We start from the raw sequence: 24,033 nt of genomic DNA on the forward strand, positions 1-24,033 counted from the left end.
TCCAATCCAACCCAACCCTATATACCTACACAAACCATACAAACCATACATACCCAACTACCCAGCTACCTACCCCTCTACCCCACCAAGTCATCAAACCACCTCTTCTACATGAACGATTACCTAGGTATATCATACATTCCACCAACCCCACCATCACCCTCATCACAACCCAAACCAAACCAGGCCGTTTATCTCCAATCCACTCATCTTCAAACATCCCCCCACCAATTTTCCTGTATTTCCCCCAAAATTTGATCCACATTATCTCTTACTTCGTATACCCTCCCATACTCTCTCCGAATCATCCTCCCCAACATCACAACCTTCTCCCAAGCTGATATTCCCCAAATCCATACTTCCCAAATCCATGTTCCTCAAATTCATAACCGCCACCCTAACCCCCCTCCCCCTAATCCCCCCTAATCCCCAAAATTCCATTCCCAAACGATATTCTCTCAAACATAATTCTTCAGATCATACTCTTCAGATTATATATACTCTTCAAATCATACTCTTCAGATCACTTCAAATTAAACATACTCTTCATATTATACATACTCTTCAGATCATATTCTTCAAATCATACATACTCTTCAGATCACTTCAAATCAAACACACTCTTCACATCAAACACACTCTCCAAATCACACACACTCTCTAAACCACACACACTCTCCAAACCACACATACTCTTCAAACCACACATACTCTCCAAACCACACACACTCTCCAAACCACACATACTCTTCAAAGTCCACAAACCCATCATACACACCACACTCCATCTCATCCATCACACCACCGCTCCATCTCATCCCTCACAGTAAGAATCAGAGATACATATTTATTCACCTACTCTCTCATTTACATACACCTGCATTGATCTCGTCACCCATCTAAATCCCTCTCATCTCATAAACGGATCACCAGATACATCCACATCTCCCCAAGAAGTACTCAAGCACTCACACAAGCACGCGAACTCGAGCACTCAAACTCAACAACTTCAGCTCCAATAACACCACAAGCAAATTGTAAAACTCTTCATCAATCTTTCCATATCATACTTTCATTCAAATATACCTAGGTTCTTAAACTTTAAAGCTATATTGAATGAATATCAAGAATAATAAAAAAAGATAAAAAAAATACCACGCTTTTCCTTTTCAATTACATCATACATTTCCTCCTTCCTTCCTTCCAATTATATATTGCTTTGTTTCATTTACCCATCATCGAAATCCTTTTCTTCTTGTTCAAAAAGTCTCCTGATACCTAATATGATAAACGCAAATATACTTGCGACCCATTCCCATGCATAAATAAAACCACCAACGTTCACAACGAAGAGGGTATTGAATATGCAATTGCAAGCGGTAGCGTGGCGCAGAGATACAAGTAGCATAATAGCAACGCAGAAATGCAAACAGAAAAGCAGTATAGACATTTTGGTACATGATTATTTATCGTCCTCGTAATTTGCCTCCAGTCATCCTGGTCCATTTATTTCCTTCCTTTATTCACCATTTCTAACCATTTTCTTGTGCTTGATATTTACTTCATCCCGTTCCCATTGGTTATGGCATACTCCGATGGGCTTTGTGCACCGCCATATGGGCTCTGAGATCCGTTTGGTTTCTTCGTTCGGAGGGTGAGTGGGAATGGGTACTCATCTGGGTCTTCCTCTTCACTATTGAATTATCAGCACTGATCATCTTAATCATTCTTGGGGGGGACTTACGGAAGCTTCCAGGAAACATAATCCTCCGTGCTCAAACCTTCACGACCTTCTTGCAGACTGGCGAAATCACCAGGTGTCATCATACCGGTTCTATCTCTTGGGGATCCAGGTACTGAGAATGGACGGGAGATCTTTTGTTCCACACCAGGAATGAAATCATCCTCTTCTTCGCCATCGAACGATGCAGGGTATGCTCTTCTTAATGCCAATTGTCTTGCCTTCACGTACTCCATTCCCATGCGCTTCCAGTCAAGAAGATCGCTTAATCGCTCGGTGCGATTTCTTTGGTTGATACGTTGACGTCTGCTCTTGCCAGCAAAATCAAACATGTAACTGGTAAGTTGGTTCACCGAGTCATCGACACCCTTCATTCTACGATCCACAATGTAAATACCGTAATCCGTCGAGTTCTCAATCAACTCCTCCATGTAACAACCGAAACCTGACAAGTTGGTTGTGATACTTGGCACACCCATGACTGTACACTCTGCTGGTGTGTAGCCCCATGGTTCATAGTAGGAAGAGAAGACACCTAAATGAGTACCTCTTACAAACTCATCGTAGTCCATTGGTAGAACTGGGTTAGCAGAGTTCAAGAACTCTGGGTGGAAAACGACCTTCACACGATCCGAAGGATGATTGAACAATTGGACTCTGCGGATCTGGTTCAAAATTGGATCTTCGGAATCATTTGCCATGTTATGAGTGACGATCGGTGGAAGTCCATGTCTCTTCATGGCAAACAGACGTCTGCGGAGAAGGATACGATCTTGACTAGTAATCAAATCCTTCTCATCAGGCATCACTTCACCCTCATGCCATTTAAGAGCACGCTCGAAGATTCTCTTTCCGACACCGCGCTCAATGACATCAACTGTGTCACGTAATGATTTAATGACGGCTTGTCCCTTGAGAGCTTCGACAGTCAATGATTGGGTTTGTGCTGGCATAATGATGAATGCGACAACGGTCATCTTTGATCCAGCGGACTTGAGGCGGTGGTTCAAACGAGCCAATGACTCTATGAACATGTCAACACCCTTGTTTCTGTACTCATATCGTCCTGCGGTGAAGAAGTAAAGTGTGTTTTCGGGATCAAAATCGTTGTGTCCATAGAAATGACCTCGGACGAAATCGTGGATTTTCTCCTTTGCTTGTTGATGCAAGTTTTGGAACTCGTGCATGGCAGAGAATTTGGTGACGTTTAGACCATTGGGAAGAACACCATCTGGCTTTCTCTTCAAGAGATGCTCGGATTCATATGCTGTGATGTGTGAAACAGTGGTGAAGACATCACAAGAATGGGTCGCTGCACGTTCTATGCAGTATCTGTGATAAATACCACGTTTTCCGGCCTCGGCATCCACGTCAAACCATTGTAAGTTGTTGTAAAAGTCGACTGATCCTGCACAGAGATATCTTCCTAGGAGAGTTGCGTGGGTAGTGAAAATAGTAGTAACATCGATACGGCGCTTTTTGCAGAGAGGAAGCGCGACACCAGAGAGCCATTCGTGGAAATGTGCGATGACGGCCTTTTCTTTTTCATGTGCGACGAACTGTAGACGTGTTAGTTTTTAGCAATCAATCAATGTGCATGGCGTTATGCAATGCAAATGCACTCACCTCTCCTAAGAACCACGCAACCAAGTAACCGAAGACAACTGCTTCGTTGGTTTCGTCATCACCAGGCGGAGATGGAATTCCAGCAGTATTCCACAAGTCGGCCTTCCACTCATCCAAAAATCTGTAGGCACTCTTGGTGTCTATCAAGAGAACTCGTGGAGCACCTTCAATCAACCAGCGGCCATATACCATTTGAATTCCTCGTTCTTCCATAGCTTCTATCGTTGCTGCAAGGTGGGGGTTCGTTGGTGTTAATGCCTCGACTTCGACGGCCGCCTATCAAATGTGAGCCATGCTTCCCAAAAATGATTTTAATACTTGGAACTTACCGATTGCCTGTTGAGAGGACCGATGAGAGTGTATCGGTCTCCATATTCTGCTGTGGTGACTGGGGCTTTTGATTTGATGACGGAATAGATACCACCAACTTTAAAAGGGAGAACGTCAGTAGATCTTCTTCACATTCTTTGCCATGAAGGGTTGTTTCGCACCTCGATTAGCAACCTCGGTGGCTATCTCAAAGAGAAAGTGATTTTTGACATCTCGGTTTGTTTTTCCCGACATCTTGACTCAGGTTGCGACAGATGTCGCTATGTGAATCAGTTGTTAAAGTGGGGGTGGATGGGAAACTGCAGGCTTGCAGATATTTGAGAGGATGGTAAACAAAGTTGAAGATCCAAAAAGTTTGTATGATGGGAAGGCAGAACGTATGTGTAATGTAGAAGAGATACTGCTACTGCAAATAACAATTGTTGGATGCTTCTTTCTAATCAAGTTTTGAGTCTTCTTGGATGAGAGTTGTTGTGTGGTGATCAAGGAAGGAAGCTCGGAGCTCCTCTGACGAAATTTATGGGAATGGTAGAACTAAGAGAGCTTTCCCCACAACTGCATTAGCGTTTACCGTATGTCAATCTGGGTGTACGAATGACCTCTGCTTGTTGTTGGTGTTGTTGTACAGATCATAGGGAAGAGAAAGAAACACCAGTCACGTAGGAGGGCAGTGGTCGTAACCCCTCCATACTCTGGCAGTGAATTTGAAATTGGTTCTTTGGGCGGAAATACTTACGACGGGGTTCAATTGGCTCCCACTCGTTCTTGAGATGGTGATTGTGGATGGATGGATCGATGCGTGGATGGATGGATGGGTAGAAAGTTGATCAGACAACTATGAGATGGATGATATATGATAAGCCCGAGGCTAATATACAGACTGACAAGATGGATAATGGATTGTACAACAAATAAGTGAAGAATTTTTTTATAAAAAAAAATTCCCTTCTGCTTCCGTGTACACGTCGTTGGCCACCTAACGATTACGATGGAATGAATGAATTGAGAAGAAGAAATGGTTGAATTTTTGGAAGATTGAGATTGGAAGATATCTCACCAGTTTTTGTCTCTCCAATTTCCCTTTCCCGGTATCGAGCGATAAAAAAGAAATCGGAAGGTTGGCCCAGATGTTGGTCGGGGTCCAAGCTTTTCCTATTTCAGCCATGACACGACCCTAAGCTACATACGGTAGCATGATGGAATTGTTATATGGGATCTGGAGGGGTATGGGCTATCTGATTGGTTATTCCCCCCGCCGATATGGGCACATTGGGGGGAAACCGGAGGAGGCGCTTTACTCTGGAAATGTTTAAGATCAAACCTCTCAAACCTCTCAAACCTCTCAATCCTCTGAATCCTTGTTTAACATGTTGAACATGTTGAACATGACGCAGACGGGATCTTGAAGCACTGCAAGCAAGCAATAAAAGCAATTTAGCAAAGCGCCTGTGTAGATAATAGATATGTGACTATACTCGGTATGTCGTCGCTCCTGCAAACACCTCTTCGTGGTCTCCCTTTTCCGTCACAATCCGGTCACTTCTTGCTAATTCTTCACAAAGGGTTAAACTCTTTCGATATATGCACGAATGTGCCAATGGATTCGAATTTGTGCAAATCGGTGCGGGGTTGATGGTTGACGGTTTACAAGGAGAGCACCCATCAGTGCCTACCTAGTACCTACACATCGGTACGGTATTCCTTTTTCACTAGCAAATCAACTTTTTTTCCCTTTCCTTTCCTTTCCTTTCCATTACGATACTAGCAACCACCATATCCGTATACGGTCTACCCCAGGCAGGCTACTATCTAGGCTACTATCTACACGATACCTTTCTTGGCTCCCAGGAATCTCATGTATGCCACAGTGCGAAGTATGTGTTCTCTTAGTTCTCTTAGTCCTCTTACGTCTCTTCCGTCTCTTACTCTTACGTCTCTTCCGTCTCTTACTCTTACGTCTCTTCCGTCTCTTCCTTCTCTCGGTCCTCTTACCTTTCTTACCAAAGCAATGAGATATTGAACCCTAGTCAAACATTCCCAATCATCAAACGTATACCCTCCAAAAGGCAAACACGTTCAATCCCATCGGGTCAGCTCATGCATCTCTATCGACATGATGCTCAGTGAGAGACTGAGAGTCCTCCCTAATCGTCATGTTTACCACTTTCCCATGCCACCCTGCCATTGTTGTCATAAACACATGCACAACACATCTCCCTAGGTACACAATTTCAAGAATACCACACAACTGCGTAAATCTCCACCTAAAAAGAAAAGAAAAAATAACCATTCCACCCCATCCCACTTCTCCAAATCTCCAAGTCTCCAGATATCCAATCTCCTTTCTTCTCTCTTGCCTTCCAGCGATGATCCTTTCACCATGGATCCGCTTTAATTCGGCCACAAACTCTTTGAACATACTCCGCGTTTGGGATCCACTTCCACAAATCCACATTTTGCTTAAGAAAGTTGAAAACCCCCCTCCTCCTCCCCCCCCCCCCAGATCAAAATTTCATGCAGCTAATCCGTTCATAGTCACCTGATGCTTATTTAAGGTCTCAAATCTTGGTCCCTTGAATCCTTAGATCGGTCCGGTCTCTTTTGGTCAAGACCCATGGCTTTTCAAAGCTTCATCGGCAATCCCGCGATATTTGATGGGATTCACAAGAGTGAAGAATCTTTCTTCTTCATATTTCATATTAATAATAATCTTACATCCTTAAAATTGTCTTCAGTTCCTATCATGCCCGAATCGCTCATCACTCTCATCACAATTCTTCAGCCCAACAATAAACCCCCAGCAAGTTTAGGCGTCACTCGTTGAGAATATCGCAAAAATGAACGAGAAGCACGAGAGACACTGCCTGTCATCAACAAAAATTTGGGGAAAAAACATCCCTTCACTTCACCGAACAAACAACAAGAGAAGTATCCGAGTCACCCTGGTTAACCTTTTTCTCTATGCTTTGACGCTGCTAAGCGCCTCTATCAGCGAGGGTTATTACGAAAATAAAACGCATGTCAACATGCCATGCATCCCTAGGCTCTCTTCGAACCAATCGCTTCTATATTGGGCATTGAGACATATTTTTTTTCCCCGACTGATTTACTTCATGTCGATCAAAAAAGTCAGTAATGTACCATTTCCGAAGTGGCTATGTATTCGTTGGCGATGCAGATGTGTTGATACCTTCCTTCATCTAATAAACCTGTTAACGCTCACTGTGCAAGTACCATGGTGAACTTTGGGATCTCTAGGCAGTCAAGTACCTGCATTTAGGTGCAGCCCAAAAGTTTTGACTCATTGTTCTCAAAGATAATGCAAACTCGTGGGGTTTTACCCTCAAGATGCATGATTTTGAGATTGAGAAAAGTTTGTTTTTCCAACAGAAATCCAGTGATGCTACAAAACATCCACAAAAATGAGTTGATGCAATTTTCCCTCTGGAAACTCAATTTGAACATTTATCTAGACGAACGGGATGATTGTCCGAAAACCCGAAATCAAATCAATTCTTTTCAGACAACGAACATAGTTTCTATCGTTTCTTTGGTCGAGTACAAAGAATTTAGTTCCTGCGCAGCGAGTCCTATTCTGTTAGTCTCGAGTCCCCGAAAAGCTTGTTGCGTTTGCTCTTCATCTTATTTGAGAGTATGCATCCGCAAGCTCATTCTCCACATCACAAATTGAAACCAATAAAATGGAAATAGAATCTCCATGTCTAGGTTTGGCGCGAGCACCGGATAATTTCCCGTCTAAGTATGTTTTTTATTGTTCCAATCAAGTTAACTGGGGTGTTCTTCGATAGGTCTATTTTTATCCTGTGGGAACAAAGAAATATTCATTATCTATTTGCCCTCCCTCTACCGAAGAGGTCATTTTGCTACCATCACAAATTGTCTATCTATTTCACTCTTCCTAAGTCATTGGGGAAAATCATTTTTTGTAAATCAGTACTTTTTTTGGTTGTTTTGGGGGGTTTTCTTGTTGCCAGAGTTCCATGGGTTTATCTTTCTCCGCGCAGGGTATATCACCAGGATATATCTACGGCTTACCTTATTTAACCATGTGAAAAGTCATAATGAAAAAGTCTACTCCTCATCGAAATCACCAATTGTACTACAATCAGAATCCAACCATAAGTGCTCACGAATCATGCCAAGTAATTCTGAGGGGCCGCCAATGGATTCACTTGCAATTGTTGCAGACTCCTCACAAAGAAGGTCTGACGGTAACTTCTGTGGCGTCTCAGTAACAAGTTGTTCTGAATCTTGAATTTGTCGTTCGGGTGATTGGAGCTGGATCTGTTTTTGGAGTTCAGCAAATGCTTCATTCTGATCTGTAAGACCTAGGTCTTCACTAACATTAGCACAAGTGCGACAATTACAGTAGTGACCTTTAGGCAGGGTTTCGTGATAAAGCTTTGAGCAAGAAGAACAGATGCAATGGTAATTGTAATCATGCGCTTCCATCTGCTCACCTGTGGATTGTGTTTTTCGATATTGAATACAATGAATGCACCAACACCTCGTGTATTTAGTGTCGTGGAACCAATGAGGTTCCATGCTGAATTTTTCCGGGTCTTCGATGTCGCAGCGGAATCTTTGGGCTTCGGTTGGGTGCAAAATTTCGCCAGATTCGTAGTCTTGTATCAATTCGCCAAAGTTCATAGTCTCAAAACCTTCCAACATATTGGGAACAAAGTCGTTGTCCGTGGTTTCAGAAGTTTTTGGAGAAAATACTTTGCCAAAATCAATTGGAGATGGTAAATCGAGTTTAAGTAAGGGGACTTGGACTCGCTTTTTTCCACGGGGCACCTCGGATATCCTGGGGGCGTTCTCTTTACCTTTCTGTTCGATATCTTGATTGTTGCCGACAACGAATGTAGTTTGGCGAATGTTTGAAGAGATATTAATTCTTGGAGGAGGACCTTGGAAGTTGAAGGAAGATTCTCGTGAGTAGTCTGAGCTGTTGCTTAGGGAGTTTGGTTGTTCGCTATCTTTTGCTCGACTGTAAAGTTCTTGTGTTAATCTTTCCTGCTGTTCGAGTTGGATAAGTAAATCATCCAAATCATCCTCGTTAGAATCTTCTTCATCTCCATCATACATATGGTCTAGTGGGATTGTTTCGAATTCTTCCTCTCCCTCTCTTGGAGCTTCGAGAATAAACTCTGAGCTGTTGTTAAGAGGTAAGTGAGAAAAGGCCCAAGATGGTTCTTCAAGCATGTTGTCGAAACCAACACCGGTGAAATTCCAGGATGACATCTTGCAATTGTTTTGTGTGTAGTTCGAGTATTTCCTGATACAATTGAGTTCTAGTGATAAAACGATGAGTATTGATAGAAGTCTAGCTTATTACGAATATTTATCGTGTCGGATAGAGTTTGTATATGAGAGAACACTTGGCCGCGACTGAATTGAATGGATGATCTATACACATCAGAATCACGCAGCATTTATACTACTTTACGAGCACTTGTTCTGGAATTCAAGAACAATGTCACTTATACAGTGTCAAACTATCCAAGCAATATATCTACACAATTTTATTCCCCTATCATGCCACTAACATCGCGTTCATTAGGGAATGAGCTACACAGAAAGAAATTTGGAACAGAGCATGAAAGGAAAAGTAAATCTTTACAAAGAATCTGGAACATTGCTTAGTTATATAAAAAGGAATTATTCCTTGACCTTGTTCTTGTTTACTGAACAATGAACGAGGAACAGAACTCACAATGTATTTGTTTCCCCTTTCGTTTTTCGTCATAAAGAACTCGTCCTTCTTTGTTGAAGAACAGATACATATACTTCCATCAATGCAGATGCTGAACAATTCCATTCTTTTACTCACGCATATCTTTTTAATACAACAGAACTAGAATAACTCGAGTAAGTATATCGTTCATTATACTATCATATCTATACATATATTTCATCACACCAATCACACCCTCATAAAATTAAACTAGCGCTGGCCGCATAGAAATATTCTCATCATTCTCGCAGGAGCACACGAAAGTAGAAAAAAGCAACACAATAGCAAAAATGGGAAATGATAAAAACAGACGTAAGAACTCCCATTCTGGTGGTGGTGCTAATGAATCTAGTCCCCGACGTAATGATAAGAAAGGAGGAAATAGAGCCAAGGGAAGAAACAACCATAGCGACAATGAAGGAACGCAAAATAAAGGTAGGGTACCCCAAGAATTCTTAGAATGTCGCATTTGCGAGGGTAAATATCATTGGGAATCGGATTGTCGCAAGAATCCTGCCGGAGAGGGAAAGAGAGGTAGGGATTCGGCTGAGTGTAGAGAGTGTGGGGGAAATCATTGGGAAGATCAGTGTCGGAGTTGGAAATCGAGGAATGGAGGGAGTGAAAATGGGAATCATAAGAAAGGTAATACACAAGGAGACTCAACCTCAAGCTCAGATTCGGATGCAGGGAAATGTTCCGCGCCTACTGGAGAGGACATCACACAGTTTTTCCCGAATGGGAAATTTCCTAATCGGCCTTGTAGGAAATGTAAAGAGTCGGGTCATTGGAATAATGCTTGTGAGAAAGAGGGGTTTCATCCGGTTAGTAATCCGAATCCGGGTGCGAAGGGTGGGAGGAGAGTCAGTTTGCAAGATGAGCAAGGAAATGGACAAGTTAATTCGGGATATAATCAATATCAGGCTCCTCCTGGAACACCAGTTAGGACGGCTAGTTATACCGAGGTTCCGCCTGTGAGCTTTGGACATGCGGAACAGCGTTTTGATTCGGAGATGGAGATGGAGTTTGAGTATGCGGAACCGCAGTATTCTCAGACACAAAATCCGTATCCAAACCCACCCCAACACTCCACCCGCGAACCCGATACCCCCGACTACCATCCCCAATCTTCCCATCCCCAACCCTATCTCACTCACCCCGCCACTCCCAATCCAAACCATCCCTCCCACCCCGACTCCTCTTTCTACCAAGCCCGCTACCGCTCTTCCCTCTGCACACTCTGTCGTTCCCCCGGCCACAAATCCCACGATTGTACTCTCTACCGCTGGTTACTCCCGCGCACCCATTCCGAGTGGCGCCCTCATCCTGATTTGCATCATCCATCTAATACCCTCTATCCCCGTCCAAACGGCTATTGGAAAGGCGACCCGATGAAAATTCCCAGTCGAAATACGTATATCTTCCCGCATCCGGAAAATGTAATGCAAGGGAGATATTGGGGGGAGAATGAGTGGGATGTTGGGGGGAAGGATGTTTGGGTGGGGGAGGATGATAGGGAGGGGATGGGTGGGAGGTGGGGAATGGCGCCGGGGGGGTGTGGGGGAGAGGAGAGTGGAGGCATGTGTAGGTTTGATGGGGAGGGAGATTTGGTTATGGTGGATATTTTGGATTTGGAGGGGAGGAGGTGGAAGGTTAAGCAAGTGAGGGAAGAGAGGGAGAGGGAGAGGAGGGGATTTGGGGGGTTTGGGGGGTGAGTTTCTTGGTTGGTTTCTTCTCTTTTTCATTTTTCTTCTTTGCTATTCATGTGCTGGCGTAAGGGTCCAAGGTACAGATCTAGAAGAGGTAAGATTTCTCCATTTTTCTCAGCTTCAACTGATTTTCATTACGTATCGCTTAATAATCTTTTCTTCTCATATCATAATTTATTTACTTCTTACGACAAGATTTCTATCACATTTACATATATACATAATAAGTGATGCCCTGATTCTCTTATTCTCAATATCCTGATTCTCAAACCCCTTGAAGTTCTCAACTCCCTAATTTCACAATCTCTCTAGACATCTGTGTCATCATACTCGTGTTTCATCTCATCTCTACCTTGTCGAATTGAAGTTTCTTTTTCTCTTTTTTTTCTCTTTTTTTTCTCTTTTTTTTCTTTCTAATAATCATTCATCTCTAGTTTAATCATCTATATGTTAATTCATCTTCAGTTCAATCATCTATGTATTGATTCATCTCTAATTTAATCATCTATGTGTTGATCCATCTTCAGTTCAATCATCTATGTATTGATTTATCTCTACATCTCTCTTATATTGAATATATTAAAGTACTATAGAGATATATAAGTATGAAGCTTAATTATAATGAACGAATAGTATAATAGATAGTACAATAAACTATATCATTATCTAACAAGGTATAAAAGATATGATAATAACCCCATATAGCATCATTCCATATATTGATACCTCAAATGTCGAGAATATAACCAAAATAATCTCAACTAATATTTTTGATATTTCAATCTCGACTTTTTTTTAGTAATATTATTATTTTAATCTCAAATTGATTTGATATTCTAATCTCAAATTAATTTGATATTTTGATTTCAAATTGATTTAATATTTTAATCTTAAAAATTATTGCAGGTTATGCGCTTAGCAGGGGATTGACTAGGCTGGATTGGGAATAGTACTATAATAGTACTATATGGGAAGCTTAGGCTTATAGAATTTATAAATAGAATTACTATTATTATTGAAGCTTGAATTGTTATTGTATTATATAATCTTGAATACATATAAAAGTGGGTTCTAGAAAAAGATCTGAATACAGGGACCTAAGCCACTTATTTATGCTTTTTTCCTGCCCTCTATACAGCCTATAATACGTAGGTGGCGTACATGAAAATTCTGATTTGAAATCAATATTTTGATTTGAAATCAATTTCTTTATTGATTTCAAATCAATTTTATAATAAAGAAAAATTAATATTGCGTCTGTCATTCCGCATTTGGACTAGCTTCCACGTGATATTTCAAATTTTTCAAAATAATGAATTATTATTTTGAATAAAGAGCTAATAAAGGATTTCTTTTTGAATAAAGAATTCTTTATTTTATTTTATAATAGTATTCTTCCTTATATAAAGAAAATAAAGAATATAAGAAATTTTTCTTATAATATTGAATTTTTATTATTTTATTATAATAATAGAATTTTATTATTATAATTAGTTCCCTTAATATTATAATTGTTATAACGGATTAGTAACAGACTGTAGAATCACTGACTTATAGGCTATAATGGTATTATAGGCCTTAGTGATTTAGCTGTAGTATACCGGGGGATATTAAGCATCTAAAGAAAGCCTTAGGCATATATATAGTATTAATTATAGGATATTTTAGAAATTTAGAATATAGTTCTTAGAATAGTAAGTTCTAGGAAAGATAGAATATAATAAACAAGAAAGCTTTATTAGGATTAATAATGTCCTAGAGGATTAGTCTTAGGATAAAAGAATAAGCTAGGATATCAAGAGTTATAAGATTAGTATTCTGTAATGGACAGCTTAGGAATAACAGTGCTTCAGAAGCAATCGGCTGTTTTAGCTGTCCAAGTAAGATGAAGATTTATATAAGGGAATAGGTTTCATTATAATATAGAGCTTTATACTCAAGAATAATTATTAGTTTCATTATTATAATTATAAGAATTACAATTAGTTATAACCTTATTGAATTCCTACTTGAAGTTTAGTTTAAACTACCTCAAGAGATCTCTAGACACTTCCACATAACTCTAGAGGCATGTTACGGGAGCTGCCTCTAGGGTCACGTGGAAGTGTCTAGAGATCTCTCGAGGTGGTTTAGACTAGACTTCAAGTAGGAATTCAATAAGGTTGTAACTGGTTGCAATTCTCGTAACTATAGTATGAAACTAATGATTGATCTTGAGCACGAAGCTCTACATTGTAATGAAATCCCATTCCCTTATATAGACCTTCGTTCTCTGTTGTCCCACTGCTTCCCACTGTGTCCCACTGGGCCTTACTCAGTGGGACTCAGTGGGACACCTTGGTCAGGTGATATTTTAATCAATCTAGTCATGTGACGACCTCAGTCGTAACAAGGCAGCTCCTGTAACAATAATAATATTAAGTGATTTAATTAATATTTATTAAAAACAACAAAAATTATATATCATTTTGATTTCAAAAACTATATATCATTCTAATCTCAAAAGTTATATTCTAATTATAATATAATATAAAATATATTAAACAATTATAAACTACAAATCTATAAACTTAAAATCTCTCTTTTAATCTCTTGAATTTATAAATATCTTTCTTTTCCTTTTTCTCTTTATATTTTCCTTTCTTATCTTTCTTACTTTTCTTAATCTTCTTCTTCTTTTTCTTCTTTTTTTTATATTCTTAATTGAGATTAAAATATTAATATCTCTATAAATTTGAATTATATTAATACTTCTAATTGAAATCAGAATATTAATATTCCTATAAATTTGAATCAAACTAACACTTTTCAAATTAAGATTAGAATAGTAATATTTTGAAAATCAAAACGATCTGAAATAGCATGTATTAGACCCCAATTAGTACTTTTGACATTTGAGGTATCAATATATGAAATGATATTATATGAGGTTATTACTGTAAAAGATATAAGTGAGAATAAAAAAGAAGTTTGATAAGAAGTATATATAAGTTTTATAGATAAATAGAAAGGAAAAGTCGAAAGAGACGAGACGATTATGAGAAAAATATCAGATGTTAAATATTTAAAGAAACGTCATTTTATATATCGAGGATTAAAGTTTGAATATTAGATATGAGAATTGGGAAATTAAATAGTATACTTTATTCTCTAGTACTTTAAAGAGTTTAAGTATCTATTTATATATCTATCTAGTACTTATTAATCTCATCTATATATTTTTTAATATTCTATAATTATTATATTATAAATATTCTTTAATAATCAAATTATATAGACATATTGATACTATCGATTTACTCTTTTCTTTCTTATTCTATCTATATTTATATCTATTCTTATATCTATTCTTATATCTATTCTCATATCTATTCTCATATACTATATTATACTTAGATATCAATATTTCATTCATTTATTTACCTATTTATTTATTTATTTATTCTCGAATCGAGGATTAGTAAATAGAAAGTTAATCTTTAAAATTGAGTATATATATATATAAATAGATATAAGTTATAATTATAATAATAAGAGCGAAGAAATCATATAAGATATACTACAATGTAGGAAAGTAAAAATACTATCATCTACAATATATTATCCCTCCTTTACTTTCCCTCCTACCCTATCACCCTTTCTCATTTCCCCAGTTCCCCATTTCCTATCCCGTCTATCCTATCCCTTCCCAAATAAAAACCATCCCCCTGAATTCAACACAACAAGAAATTCAACACAACCCAAAACCCCAAATCACAACAAAACAAGCCAAACCCCCCAAAATCCGCATCCGTCCCAAGAACAAAGAATTCCATCCCCTTGTCAAAAATCTCAAAAATTTCCAAATCGCCGTTTCATTATCTGATTTCTTTGTTGTGGTATACAGATGAGTTAGTTACGTAGTTAGCTTGTACCAGATGGGTGTGTAGCGAATAAGACAGGGAGAGGGGTAAAGAAGTAGGAAGCGAGATGGGTGTGAAGGGAAAGAGATGAAGGGAAAGAAGTGGGTTGTATGTATGTGTCTGCGTATTTTGTAATTTTTATTTTGGTTATACATACTACATACCTATCTATGATCACGATTTTTTCTCGAAACGAAAGAAGGAATTTCGCAGATATAAGTATTAGCAAACACGAAAGATAACACAGCTACCTCTTTTTCCACCACAACCACCTCAAAACCAAACCCAAACCCACCACAAAATGCGACCCGGCAGCATCCTCCAAAACTACACCGGCCCCATGCCCGACCTCGGCGGTCCCCCCAACACAAATCCCAACCCCCGAGGTTCCGGCAATCGGCGCCGCTCCTCCAGCACCATCAAAGCCGTACCCCGCCGCGGACAAACTCTCGCCGACGAGCTCGCCGGTTTTTCCAGCATAGGGAGTTCACCCGCTTCGTCCCTCTCACATGCCTCTTCCGAAGACGAAGGAGAAACCGTCCAAAGCAGAACTATCGCCGAGACACCTCTTCAACGAAAAGCGCGTCTGCAAACCGAGCAAGTTCTCGAAAGACATAATAAGTATCTCAAAGATCACAATGTGCGCAGGGATATGATAATCCAAGCGCCAGCCCCAGAAACGACTCCCGCACCCGCAGCAGCCCCCCTCTCCAAAGCCCAAAAACGACTTTCCCAACCCGGGATTGCGAAAGCCGCACAGCCATCTCCAGCAGTCCCTCTATCCAAAGCTCAAAAACGGGTTTCGCAGCCCGAGAATACGGGAAACAAGACAAAGTCATCTCTGGGCGAATTTATCTCCAACACTCAGAAGCGAGTTTTCCAGACCGACGACGCGGGAAATAAGGCGACAGCATCTCCGATCATCCCTCTATCCAAAGCTGAGAAACGAGCGTCAAAAAAGCCCGAAAATACCGGAAGCAGGGCAAAGTCCCATCAGCAAGCTCCGCGATCTGTCCCTATGGGCGGTCCACACATGCCTGTGGATCAACCAGGACTAGCACCGCGTCGCGTGCCTGCTCCTGTTCAGACGGTAAGACCGCCTCCGCACTCCGATGGATTTTTCGCGACCATTTCGCGAGAATATGGATGGGGTTGGTTGTGGTGGCTTAGTCTTCCACTTGCCGTTCTTCTTGTGTCGTTTTATGCAAGTCGGTGGGTGCAGGAAAATCAGCTTGCGATGGAGACGTTTAAGAGGAATGCTGAGGAATCGATGAAGAGCAAGTTTAAGGTTAAGGCCGAGATGACGAATGGGGATGCAGTGATTGAGATTGCCTCTGCTATTCATGATATTGCGAGTATATCATTGGATGAGAAAGGAATTCTTGAGAAATTAACCGATAGTCCCTTTAATCAAGCCGTGCTACCTATTGAAGCACTCCGAAAAGAAGTTATAGAGGCCGAAGGAAAAAAATCTCAACCTCTCCTCTGGAAAATCGATAAATTTGTCGTAAAGAATCGAGAAGTAGATCACGCGTGGCGTTCTTTCCTCGAACAACAAATTGAAGCTACTGCGGAACTTACAGGTATATTTGATGGATATGCTAGGAATGCTGGTTTCGAAGGAGATCATCCTGACTGGATCAGAGCTGCTCATAACATCACACATCATGACTTCACCGACATTCCACAAAAAACATATCGTGAAGGCGAACAAATTCTTTGTCAAATACTCGGGAAGAAAGATGGTCCCAAATGTCCTTCAATCGGGAAAATGCTTATAGAAGTTTACAATGATCTCAAGCAAGGACTTGAAAAGCCCGGTATCAAGATTCCACCAGAAACATTCAAGACATATACAGCAGCGACGGCTGACATAGCAAAAGCCATCAAGTCAGTACTTAAGAGATGGGAAACTGCAGCGGATAGAATCGAGGCAGCAAGATTATTATATAAGGATGAACATGCTATAGGAAATGTAGAGAAAGTGGATGAATCGTTGGATAAGACCTCAAGAGCTCTAACCGATGCAATGTTGAGCCCCGTGGTAGAGCGAGAAGAAATTCCATCATATCCAACAGCTGTCAGAAGACTGGCAGAGGCGAAAGTTTGGATAAAGAAGTTACAATGAATTTGCCTTGCAATTTGATGTTCTTGAATTTTTTCCTCGATTGGAAGATAGAAAATGGGGTCCGTTGCATTTCAACGTTGTGGATTGATTTTGTCCTTGATGCGAGTTCATAGGACTATTGGCTTGTAGAAACTATCTAGTTTACCAATCGTAGTACTTTACATGTATTCATTATTGAACTAGCACCTACCATGTGTGAGTTTTTGGTAGATGAGTACATGGTACTCGAATGCATATATGTCTGCAGAGTGGCTGAGAGCAAGCCCACCTATGGGCACTGTTCGCACACACAGCTATGCGAGATCGCCTAGATAATTAGCCATCCAATCTGAGCGATATTAGCCAAAATCGGAGCGTATGAAAAAAACTTTCTTTGGAACAATTGGGCAGCTAACCAGCCAAGTTCGAAATGTTTCGGTTTCGTTTATCTTTGTGAAGCGGTTGATGGATAAATGACCAGAATTTTCGCCTTGCGATGAGGACCTGCCTGAATGATTCACGCATATGCAAACCCAGCAGTGTGGCAGCAAATAAAACGATTCGCTGCAAGGACGATGGAAGGTAAAAGCGGGAAGGATAGAAGGATAATTCAGGTTCATGACCCAATCTATCTCCTTGCATTTTTGGATGAACAGTCGGTTGCATTGCAGCCGAACGAACTGCAAGACATCTCCAATCATATGAAGGAATTTGAGCAAAGATCTGAGGAGTGAGATAGATAAGATAACGAGAAGATATATGAAGTACATTGACGCCAAAAAAGTATTGATTTTGAGAATCTGCGGGGTAATCACCCGGCTTCCCATCAGATTCTCACATTCATATTTATGATCCCAAATCACACCAAGTATTCGTCATGTTAAGATTATACTTCTCCGCGGCGAGAAAATTGCATTGGGTGAGGGCTGAGAAGTGGAGAGAAAGAATCATGTACTTCGTACTCAGGACTCAATAATAGAAGAGGGGAATAGAGAAGAGGCAAAAAACAGGGTCTTTACCCCTAATGCTACCCCGGATTTCTTTGACATGATAAATCCTCAATTGAGCAAAGTCCATGCATATTGAGTCTTGAGCTAGGAGAATAGTTTCCAGAAACAAGGCTCATCCCGTAGAAATCGAAAATCTAATCGTCGTTCATTCTTCGGTGCGGATTATTTCGTGCCACGTAAAAATGCGAGGGGGGAAGCTTGAGCCATGGCCCATAGCCCATAAGGTGACTGGGATGAGGGACTTTTCTGTGATTTTCTGTGATTTTGTTGAATCTGGAAGATTCTGTCGCCTATGATGAAGGGGTAATTCGTATAAGATCTAGGTGATTTTTTTGTTGAAATACCTAAGATCAATAATGGGTCACCAAAACTTTCACCTGGCTAGCTAAGAATATTTTCATTGGCCGCAGAGCAAAGCAAAGCAGATCAAGATTGATTTCTTCGGTCCCCCCAAAAATGTTTGGTTCATGTGGATGTTGAAAAAAACCGAGTTCTCTGGGAACAATGAGACATTGAAATGGCGGTATTCCAAGTTCGCAGTCCAGATCAATGCCATGGTGAAGAATCACGGAAATGTGTATGACAGGACGGAAAAGGATCAATTCTCATGAAGTAATAGTTATCAGAAATGGCGACATGGCATTGAAAAATTTCAAGACCGTTCAAGGTAAACCATGATGTGGTTAGGTAATGGGAAATGGTTGGAGAAGCAAAATTTCTCATTGGTTCAAGATTCTGGATTCATATTGGAATGGGGTAAGAAAAATCAATCTCTGCTCTTTTTTTTCTCCTCAGTGTTCAAGAAAGGATGGATAAGGATCTGTGATTCTCTGATTCGATATCATGGAATCATGGTAAAGGTAGAAGTTGGTATTGATAGTCTGATAGTCCATACCAGAAGCAGATTTGATATCAAAGTTCGAATGGGTACATAGTAAGGAGTGAGTAGTGAACAATGAGTAGTGAGTAGTGAATAATGAGCAGTAAGTAGTAAGTAGTGAGCAGTGAGGAGTGAGCAGTGAGTACCAAGTAGTCAAGAGAGAGTAAGGGCATTGATCGATACGAGGTGACACAACATGATACATGATACAGCATGGTCAACCTCTCTCTCCTATTGGGGAATGAGGTTCCTACACAATTCGATATCAACACGTGTTGATGACACCACGTGGAGGTCATCTAGAAACGACAGTACAATCGAATCCCTCTCATTAGTTGACCTTGGATGACAACGACCTTGAGAGTTCTCCATATCATGGCATTGGCACGCCGAAATCGACCCTGCCTGCCATACGAGTTAATTTACTCGTACATATAAAGGATGATTTGGCAACTGTTTCTATGAGTTATATATACTCCGTAGAATAGAGGACAAGCACACGTACGGGTAGGGTAGTCAGGGTTAGATGATTGAAAGAGAAATAGCATAGCATTTCAAGCAATGGGATGAGCAACATCCATAATACATACGGCTAACGCAGTCGATACGATTTTCCCCATTGGCCTCCAGACCGAACATCCAGATTGTGCTTGAATGGCTCAATGGATGGCAATGTGATACTATTACTAATTCCCAAAGTCTTGGACCACATGGTGCCCCGTCTGCGTTCACATCTCACCAATGAGTCAAATTAGATGAAGTTCTTTTTCATCATCCGATGCCGCAAAACTCTATTACGAAGTAGGCTCCGCCTTATCTACATTTTGTGGGGAACCCATGGTGGATTGAGCGACGCAAGGGATTTGATATAAAAATACTTTTTTTTTTCCAGACCAAGTAAAAGTATGTCATATGATATGTGTGGCTGGCAGTTGCTGTGTAGGTATGCATGCATGCTCACACAACTCGATTGGAAATTGTCTCTACACGGTAAAGTTGATGAACGTGTACAAGAGACGAGTACAGTAGTATTCGACCAAGTACAGAGTAGATCTCATGAGCATTGCATCGAAGTTTAATACCCCTCGCTAGGTTGTAAGTACATATACGGTATGGGATATAATATACATGTTACACTACCAGAATCATGTCATGATCAACTCCAGCTGCCGTAGCCATCAAGGTTGGAAGAAGAAGAGTAAGAACAGAGCAAGAACGGTGATTGATCGAACTCTTAGCCTTATCGCTCGCTCTCTGTCTCTCTCTCTCTCTCTCTCGAACAAAGGGGGAGGGGAAGATTCTTTGGAAGAGCTTGTGGAGACTGGTGGGAGATAAGTAGAGTGTAGAGCTGCGAGAGTATAAGGTCTACTAGGACAATAATTGACGATGGACGTAGTTATATACAATTAGATGATAAGGACATTACACGTGGACCGAGTCATGAAAGATCAAGTGTACCTACTTTTTTATACACTTGTTGAACCAATCCCCTCTTCTTTTTCTTCATTACACTTTTCACTACCTAGTAATCAGGTATTTACGTATGTATGTATGTATGTATGTATGTACACATATTTACTTGCACATATATACATGTAATTGTTATACATTTTTCCTTTCCCTGTGAGGGTCGTACCTACCTATCATATCGACATTTCAATAACCTTCCTTACCCATCCATTTCCTACTCGGTATACTAGATACACACACATCTAGTATACGGCGTATATAATATTTGAAACAAACCTCGGAAAGAAAGAATTTTATAGTTGACATAATAAACCAGCAAGCATCCATCAAGCAATCATCCAGACAGATATCTTTCTTTACCATTGCCTTCCTTCCTTACCTTACATAACCTCGGACTCTACTAAAAGATTTCTCTTTATCTTCTCTACTCTACTTTATTCACTAGATTATTGCCCCTCGATATCAATCTACATTCCATACCTAATTAGGATCTCACAGCTTTATACTTATTCCAACTACTACACATCTCTTGTTTCGTTACATAAGAGAAGCATCACTCTTCGTACTGCATTTTTCTTGTACCACCGCACACACAATCTCACGACACAAACATCCACAGTTATCTTTCACTCGGTACAAGATTTCATCCTGAATTTTACCTCTTCCTATCTCTATCTCGACACCCAGAACGATTGATCAAGAAGAAGGAAGGGGGAAAAAAAAGAATCACTTACACGAACAAATATACCCACTCCCTTTTAACGACAAAAGGAGAAGCTGCTGCAAGGGAGATTGAAAGGAAAGAAGCTTCAATCACTTGACTTCCCCCTCCCCCCCCCTTTCGTTCCATGAGAGAGGATTGATTGAATAAATTCAAAGCAAACAACAACTTCACCGCTTTTAAAAAAAAAAATTAATCGGATAAAGAAAAGATAATTACCCGGTTGGATCAACCTTAGACGCAAAAAGTTTCCAACACCACGGAAACTCATCCCATCTTTGGTAATTCATTAGCAGTCCAGGCATTTTCTCAGAGGTCATTCGCAAACGAGGGCTGAGGTGGTGTCACTGGGTCTAGTAGTTTATAAGTCGAGTTCGAACACTTTCGAACTATACCTAGGATATTTGTTAACCGCATTGGTGATCGACGTACAGCATTGGATTTCGACCCATCTATTCAATTCAACCATTAGATTCATATTTGTCGAGCGCAGATTCTCACCAAAGGACTTGATTCGTCGGTACCCCCTTTCAGAAACCCGTCTCCGCTTCCATGTCCTCGTTTGTCTGAAGGAGCAGCAAGGGTTCAATTGGAATTTCCGTACAAGTAAACAATAATTTCCATTTCGTCTAAAGTTGGGAGTAACTCGGAAGAGAGAGAGATTTCAGCCACAAATTTCATCTGGAGGAAAGCATAAAAAATCAGCCTTGCATCATTGCTTGTTATTCATAGGCAATAGATCGTCTGACAATTAAATCATATCATCCAATGCCCTCAGCAACGCCGAGGGCTACCCTCGCCATCAGACCTCGACCTTCGGAACCACCACAACCCATAAATCGCAAACACGCACCTTGCACTTCGTATCCCGAAAGTTCCCCTCTTGATAATTTCTCTCTTTATAATCCTCCTCCAACTCTTTCAGATCGTCCATCAAAACGATCCATGACCACTCCATCGAAAACTATCGCTGTCGTCAATTCCTCCGGACGACAGGCTGCATCATTTATCCGCGTTGCTAGTGCAGTGGGCTATAATGTACGAGCTCAATTACGAAACCTTGATGGGATAGTAGCATCGGAAATATCTTCACTTCCAAATGTTACTGTCCTAGTAGGCGACCTGTTCATCAAACGATCTTCTTCATCCTCGCCAACGTTAGATCCCGAAACCACCAAACTAAATGATGCACTCATTCGAGATTTGTTCGATGGAGCGCAACTAGCATTTATCAATACTACATTCTGGGGTGATGAGTATGCTATTGGTTGTGCTTTGGCCGATGCAGCGGCAGCTGTTGGTATAGAGCATTATATCTATTCATCTATGCCCAATCACTCTGTCGTCTCCTCCTCATGGCCATCATTACCACTGTGGTCCGAGAAATACGCAGTCGAAACATATATCCGAACCAAACTCCCTTCTCTCCCGTCGACATTCCTCTACACCGGAATTTACAACAACAACTTCACATCGTTGCCATATCCATTATTTTGCATGGCCCTCCAACCCGACGGTTCCTTTGAGTGGCAAGCTCCTTTCCATCCAGATGTACCTTTACCATGGCTAGACGCCGAACATGATGTTGGACCTGCAGTTTTACAAGTATTCAAAGATGGACCACCAGCTTCTTCCTCGAATCCTCGTCGCATACCTCTCGCTTATGAGTTTCTCTCTCCCAAACAAGCTTGCGCCGCCTTTTCCCGCGGTGTCGGTCGTCCAGTAAAATATAAACATAATCCTACTATTGAAGTACGAGTTAAGATTCCCAGAGGATATAAAGATCAATTGGTCGCATTGGAACAAATGTATGCATTAGGACGCTCGGATCCAAGACGCCAACCTCCATATTTCGCCGAGCAGAAATTAGAAGATCAGGTACCGGAAGAAGCGATGAAATTATGGGAAGGATATCGAGGATTGGAAGAATACGCTCGGGAAGTTTTCCCGCTGGAAGAGGCCGCCAATGGATTGACGTGGATGGTGGAGGATAATTACGAGGATAGGACGTATACGCACAACGAGGTTACGAATGGAGAAACCGATGATAATGCAAGCTATGGAGAAGAAGAAGACGATGATGATGGATTGACTATAGGCGGAGGCTTGGGTACATCGGGCGAAGCCACACCGGCGAGAAAAGAAGAAACGTGGCTCGCATGAACGATCCTCGACTTCGAAACTTATGAAAACGATTGAGTGATGTGTAATTAGATCTACAGATTCACTTATAATTTTTGACGATTTAACGGCAGATGCACACAAAAGCGCAGGAAAAGCATTGCAATTGGATGGGAATATTGCATGTACCTACTTACCTACTTTGTTTAAAAATTATGCAACATCAGATCTCAGCATTTCAGATCTCAACATAACACATCTCAACACGTCATAACGCAATAAATGCAACAGATACTCAAATACTTATATACTCATACACTCCAACACTCCAACACAACAAAAGCGAAACCCTTACATTACATTACATGCCATACATCACAGGAGTCTCTTCTCTCTTCTCTCATCACCTCGAAACAAAACCACAACAACAGAATCACGGATAGCATATTGCATTGCATTGCATGGACGGGCGGACGGGCGATGATGGGGCTGGTTGGCGGACAAACGGATGGATGGGCATGGAGTCTTATAATTATATTCACATTCAGATTTACATATATGTATATATTGATAAGTCTTGAGTTTTGATTTTGAATTGAATTAAATCAGAATAAAATTAGTTCTACGAGACGAGACGAGACTCGAGAGTTAGGTTTTATAT

At 40.7% G+C, this 24,033-nt stretch overlaps 6 protein-coding genes across 6 annotated transcripts; 3 read left to right on the top strand and 3 right to left on the bottom strand.

Moving 5' to 3' along the window:
- Positions 1 to 1,557: 1,557 nt before the first annotated feature.
- EAF01_000766 (uncharacterized protein) lies at positions 1,558 to 3,931 on the bottom strand (the record flags this gene model as incomplete). The annotated part of the gene is made up of 5 exons (XM_038909016.1): positions 1,558 to 1,693; positions 1,745 to 3,300; positions 3,368 to 3,643; positions 3,697 to 3,794; positions 3,859 to 3,931. 5 exons carry the CDS (start codon positions 3,929 to 3,931, stop codon positions 1,558 to 1,560), a joined length of 2,139 nt encoding a protein of 712 aa, XP_038775922.1.
- Positions 3,932 to 7,789: 3,858 nt separating this feature from the next.
- On the bottom strand, positions 7,790 to 8,962 carry EAF01_000767 (uncharacterized protein; the record flags this gene model as incomplete). Its single annotated transcript, XM_038909017.1, has 1 exon — positions 7,790 to 8,962. The coding sequence occupies one exon, from the start codon at positions 8,960 to 8,962 to the stop codon at positions 7,790 to 7,792; it is 1,173 nt and encodes a 390-aa protein (XP_038775923.1).
- Positions 8,963 to 9,745: 783 nt separating this feature from the next.
- Positions 9,746 to 11,167, top strand: EAF01_000768 (uncharacterized protein; the record flags this gene model as incomplete). Its single annotated transcript, XM_038909018.1, has 1 exon — positions 9,746 to 11,167. The coding sequence occupies one exon, from the start codon at positions 9,746 to 9,748 to the stop codon at positions 11,165 to 11,167; it is 1,422 nt and encodes a 473-aa protein (XP_038775924.1).
- Positions 11,168 to 15,364: 4,197 nt separating this feature from the next.
- On the top strand, positions 15,365 to 17,191 carry EAF01_000769 (uncharacterized protein; the record flags this gene model as incomplete). Its single annotated transcript, XM_038909019.1, has 1 exon — positions 15,365 to 17,191. One exon carries the CDS (start codon positions 15,365 to 15,367, stop codon positions 17,189 to 17,191), a length of 1,827 nt encoding a protein of 608 aa, XP_038775925.1.
- A 1,134-nt stretch (positions 17,192 to 18,325) lies between these two features.
- On the bottom strand, positions 18,326 to 18,736 carry EAF01_000770 (uncharacterized protein; the record flags this gene model as incomplete). The annotated part of the gene is made up of 2 exons (XM_038909020.1): positions 18,326 to 18,499; positions 18,668 to 18,736. The coding sequence occupies 2 exons, from the start codon at positions 18,734 to 18,736 to the stop codon at positions 18,326 to 18,328; spliced, it is 243 nt and encodes an 80-aa protein (XP_038775926.1).
- Positions 18,737 to 22,019: 3,283 nt separating this feature from the next.
- Positions 22,020 to 23,414, top strand: EAF01_000771 (uncharacterized protein; the record flags this gene model as incomplete). Its single annotated transcript, XM_038909021.1, has 1 exon — positions 22,020 to 23,414. The coding sequence occupies one exon, from the start codon at positions 22,020 to 22,022 to the stop codon at positions 23,412 to 23,414; it is 1,395 nt and encodes a 464-aa protein (XP_038775927.1).
- Positions 23,415 to 24,033: the final 619 nt, after the last annotated feature.

Source organism: Botrytis porri, assembly GCF_014898465.1.
Source record: "Botrytis porri strain MUCL 3234 chromosome Unknown BPOR_001, whole genome shotgun sequence".
NCBI classification, from domain to species: Eukaryota; Fungi; Ascomycota; class Leotiomycetes; order Helotiales; family Sclerotiniaceae; genus Botrytis; species Botrytis porri.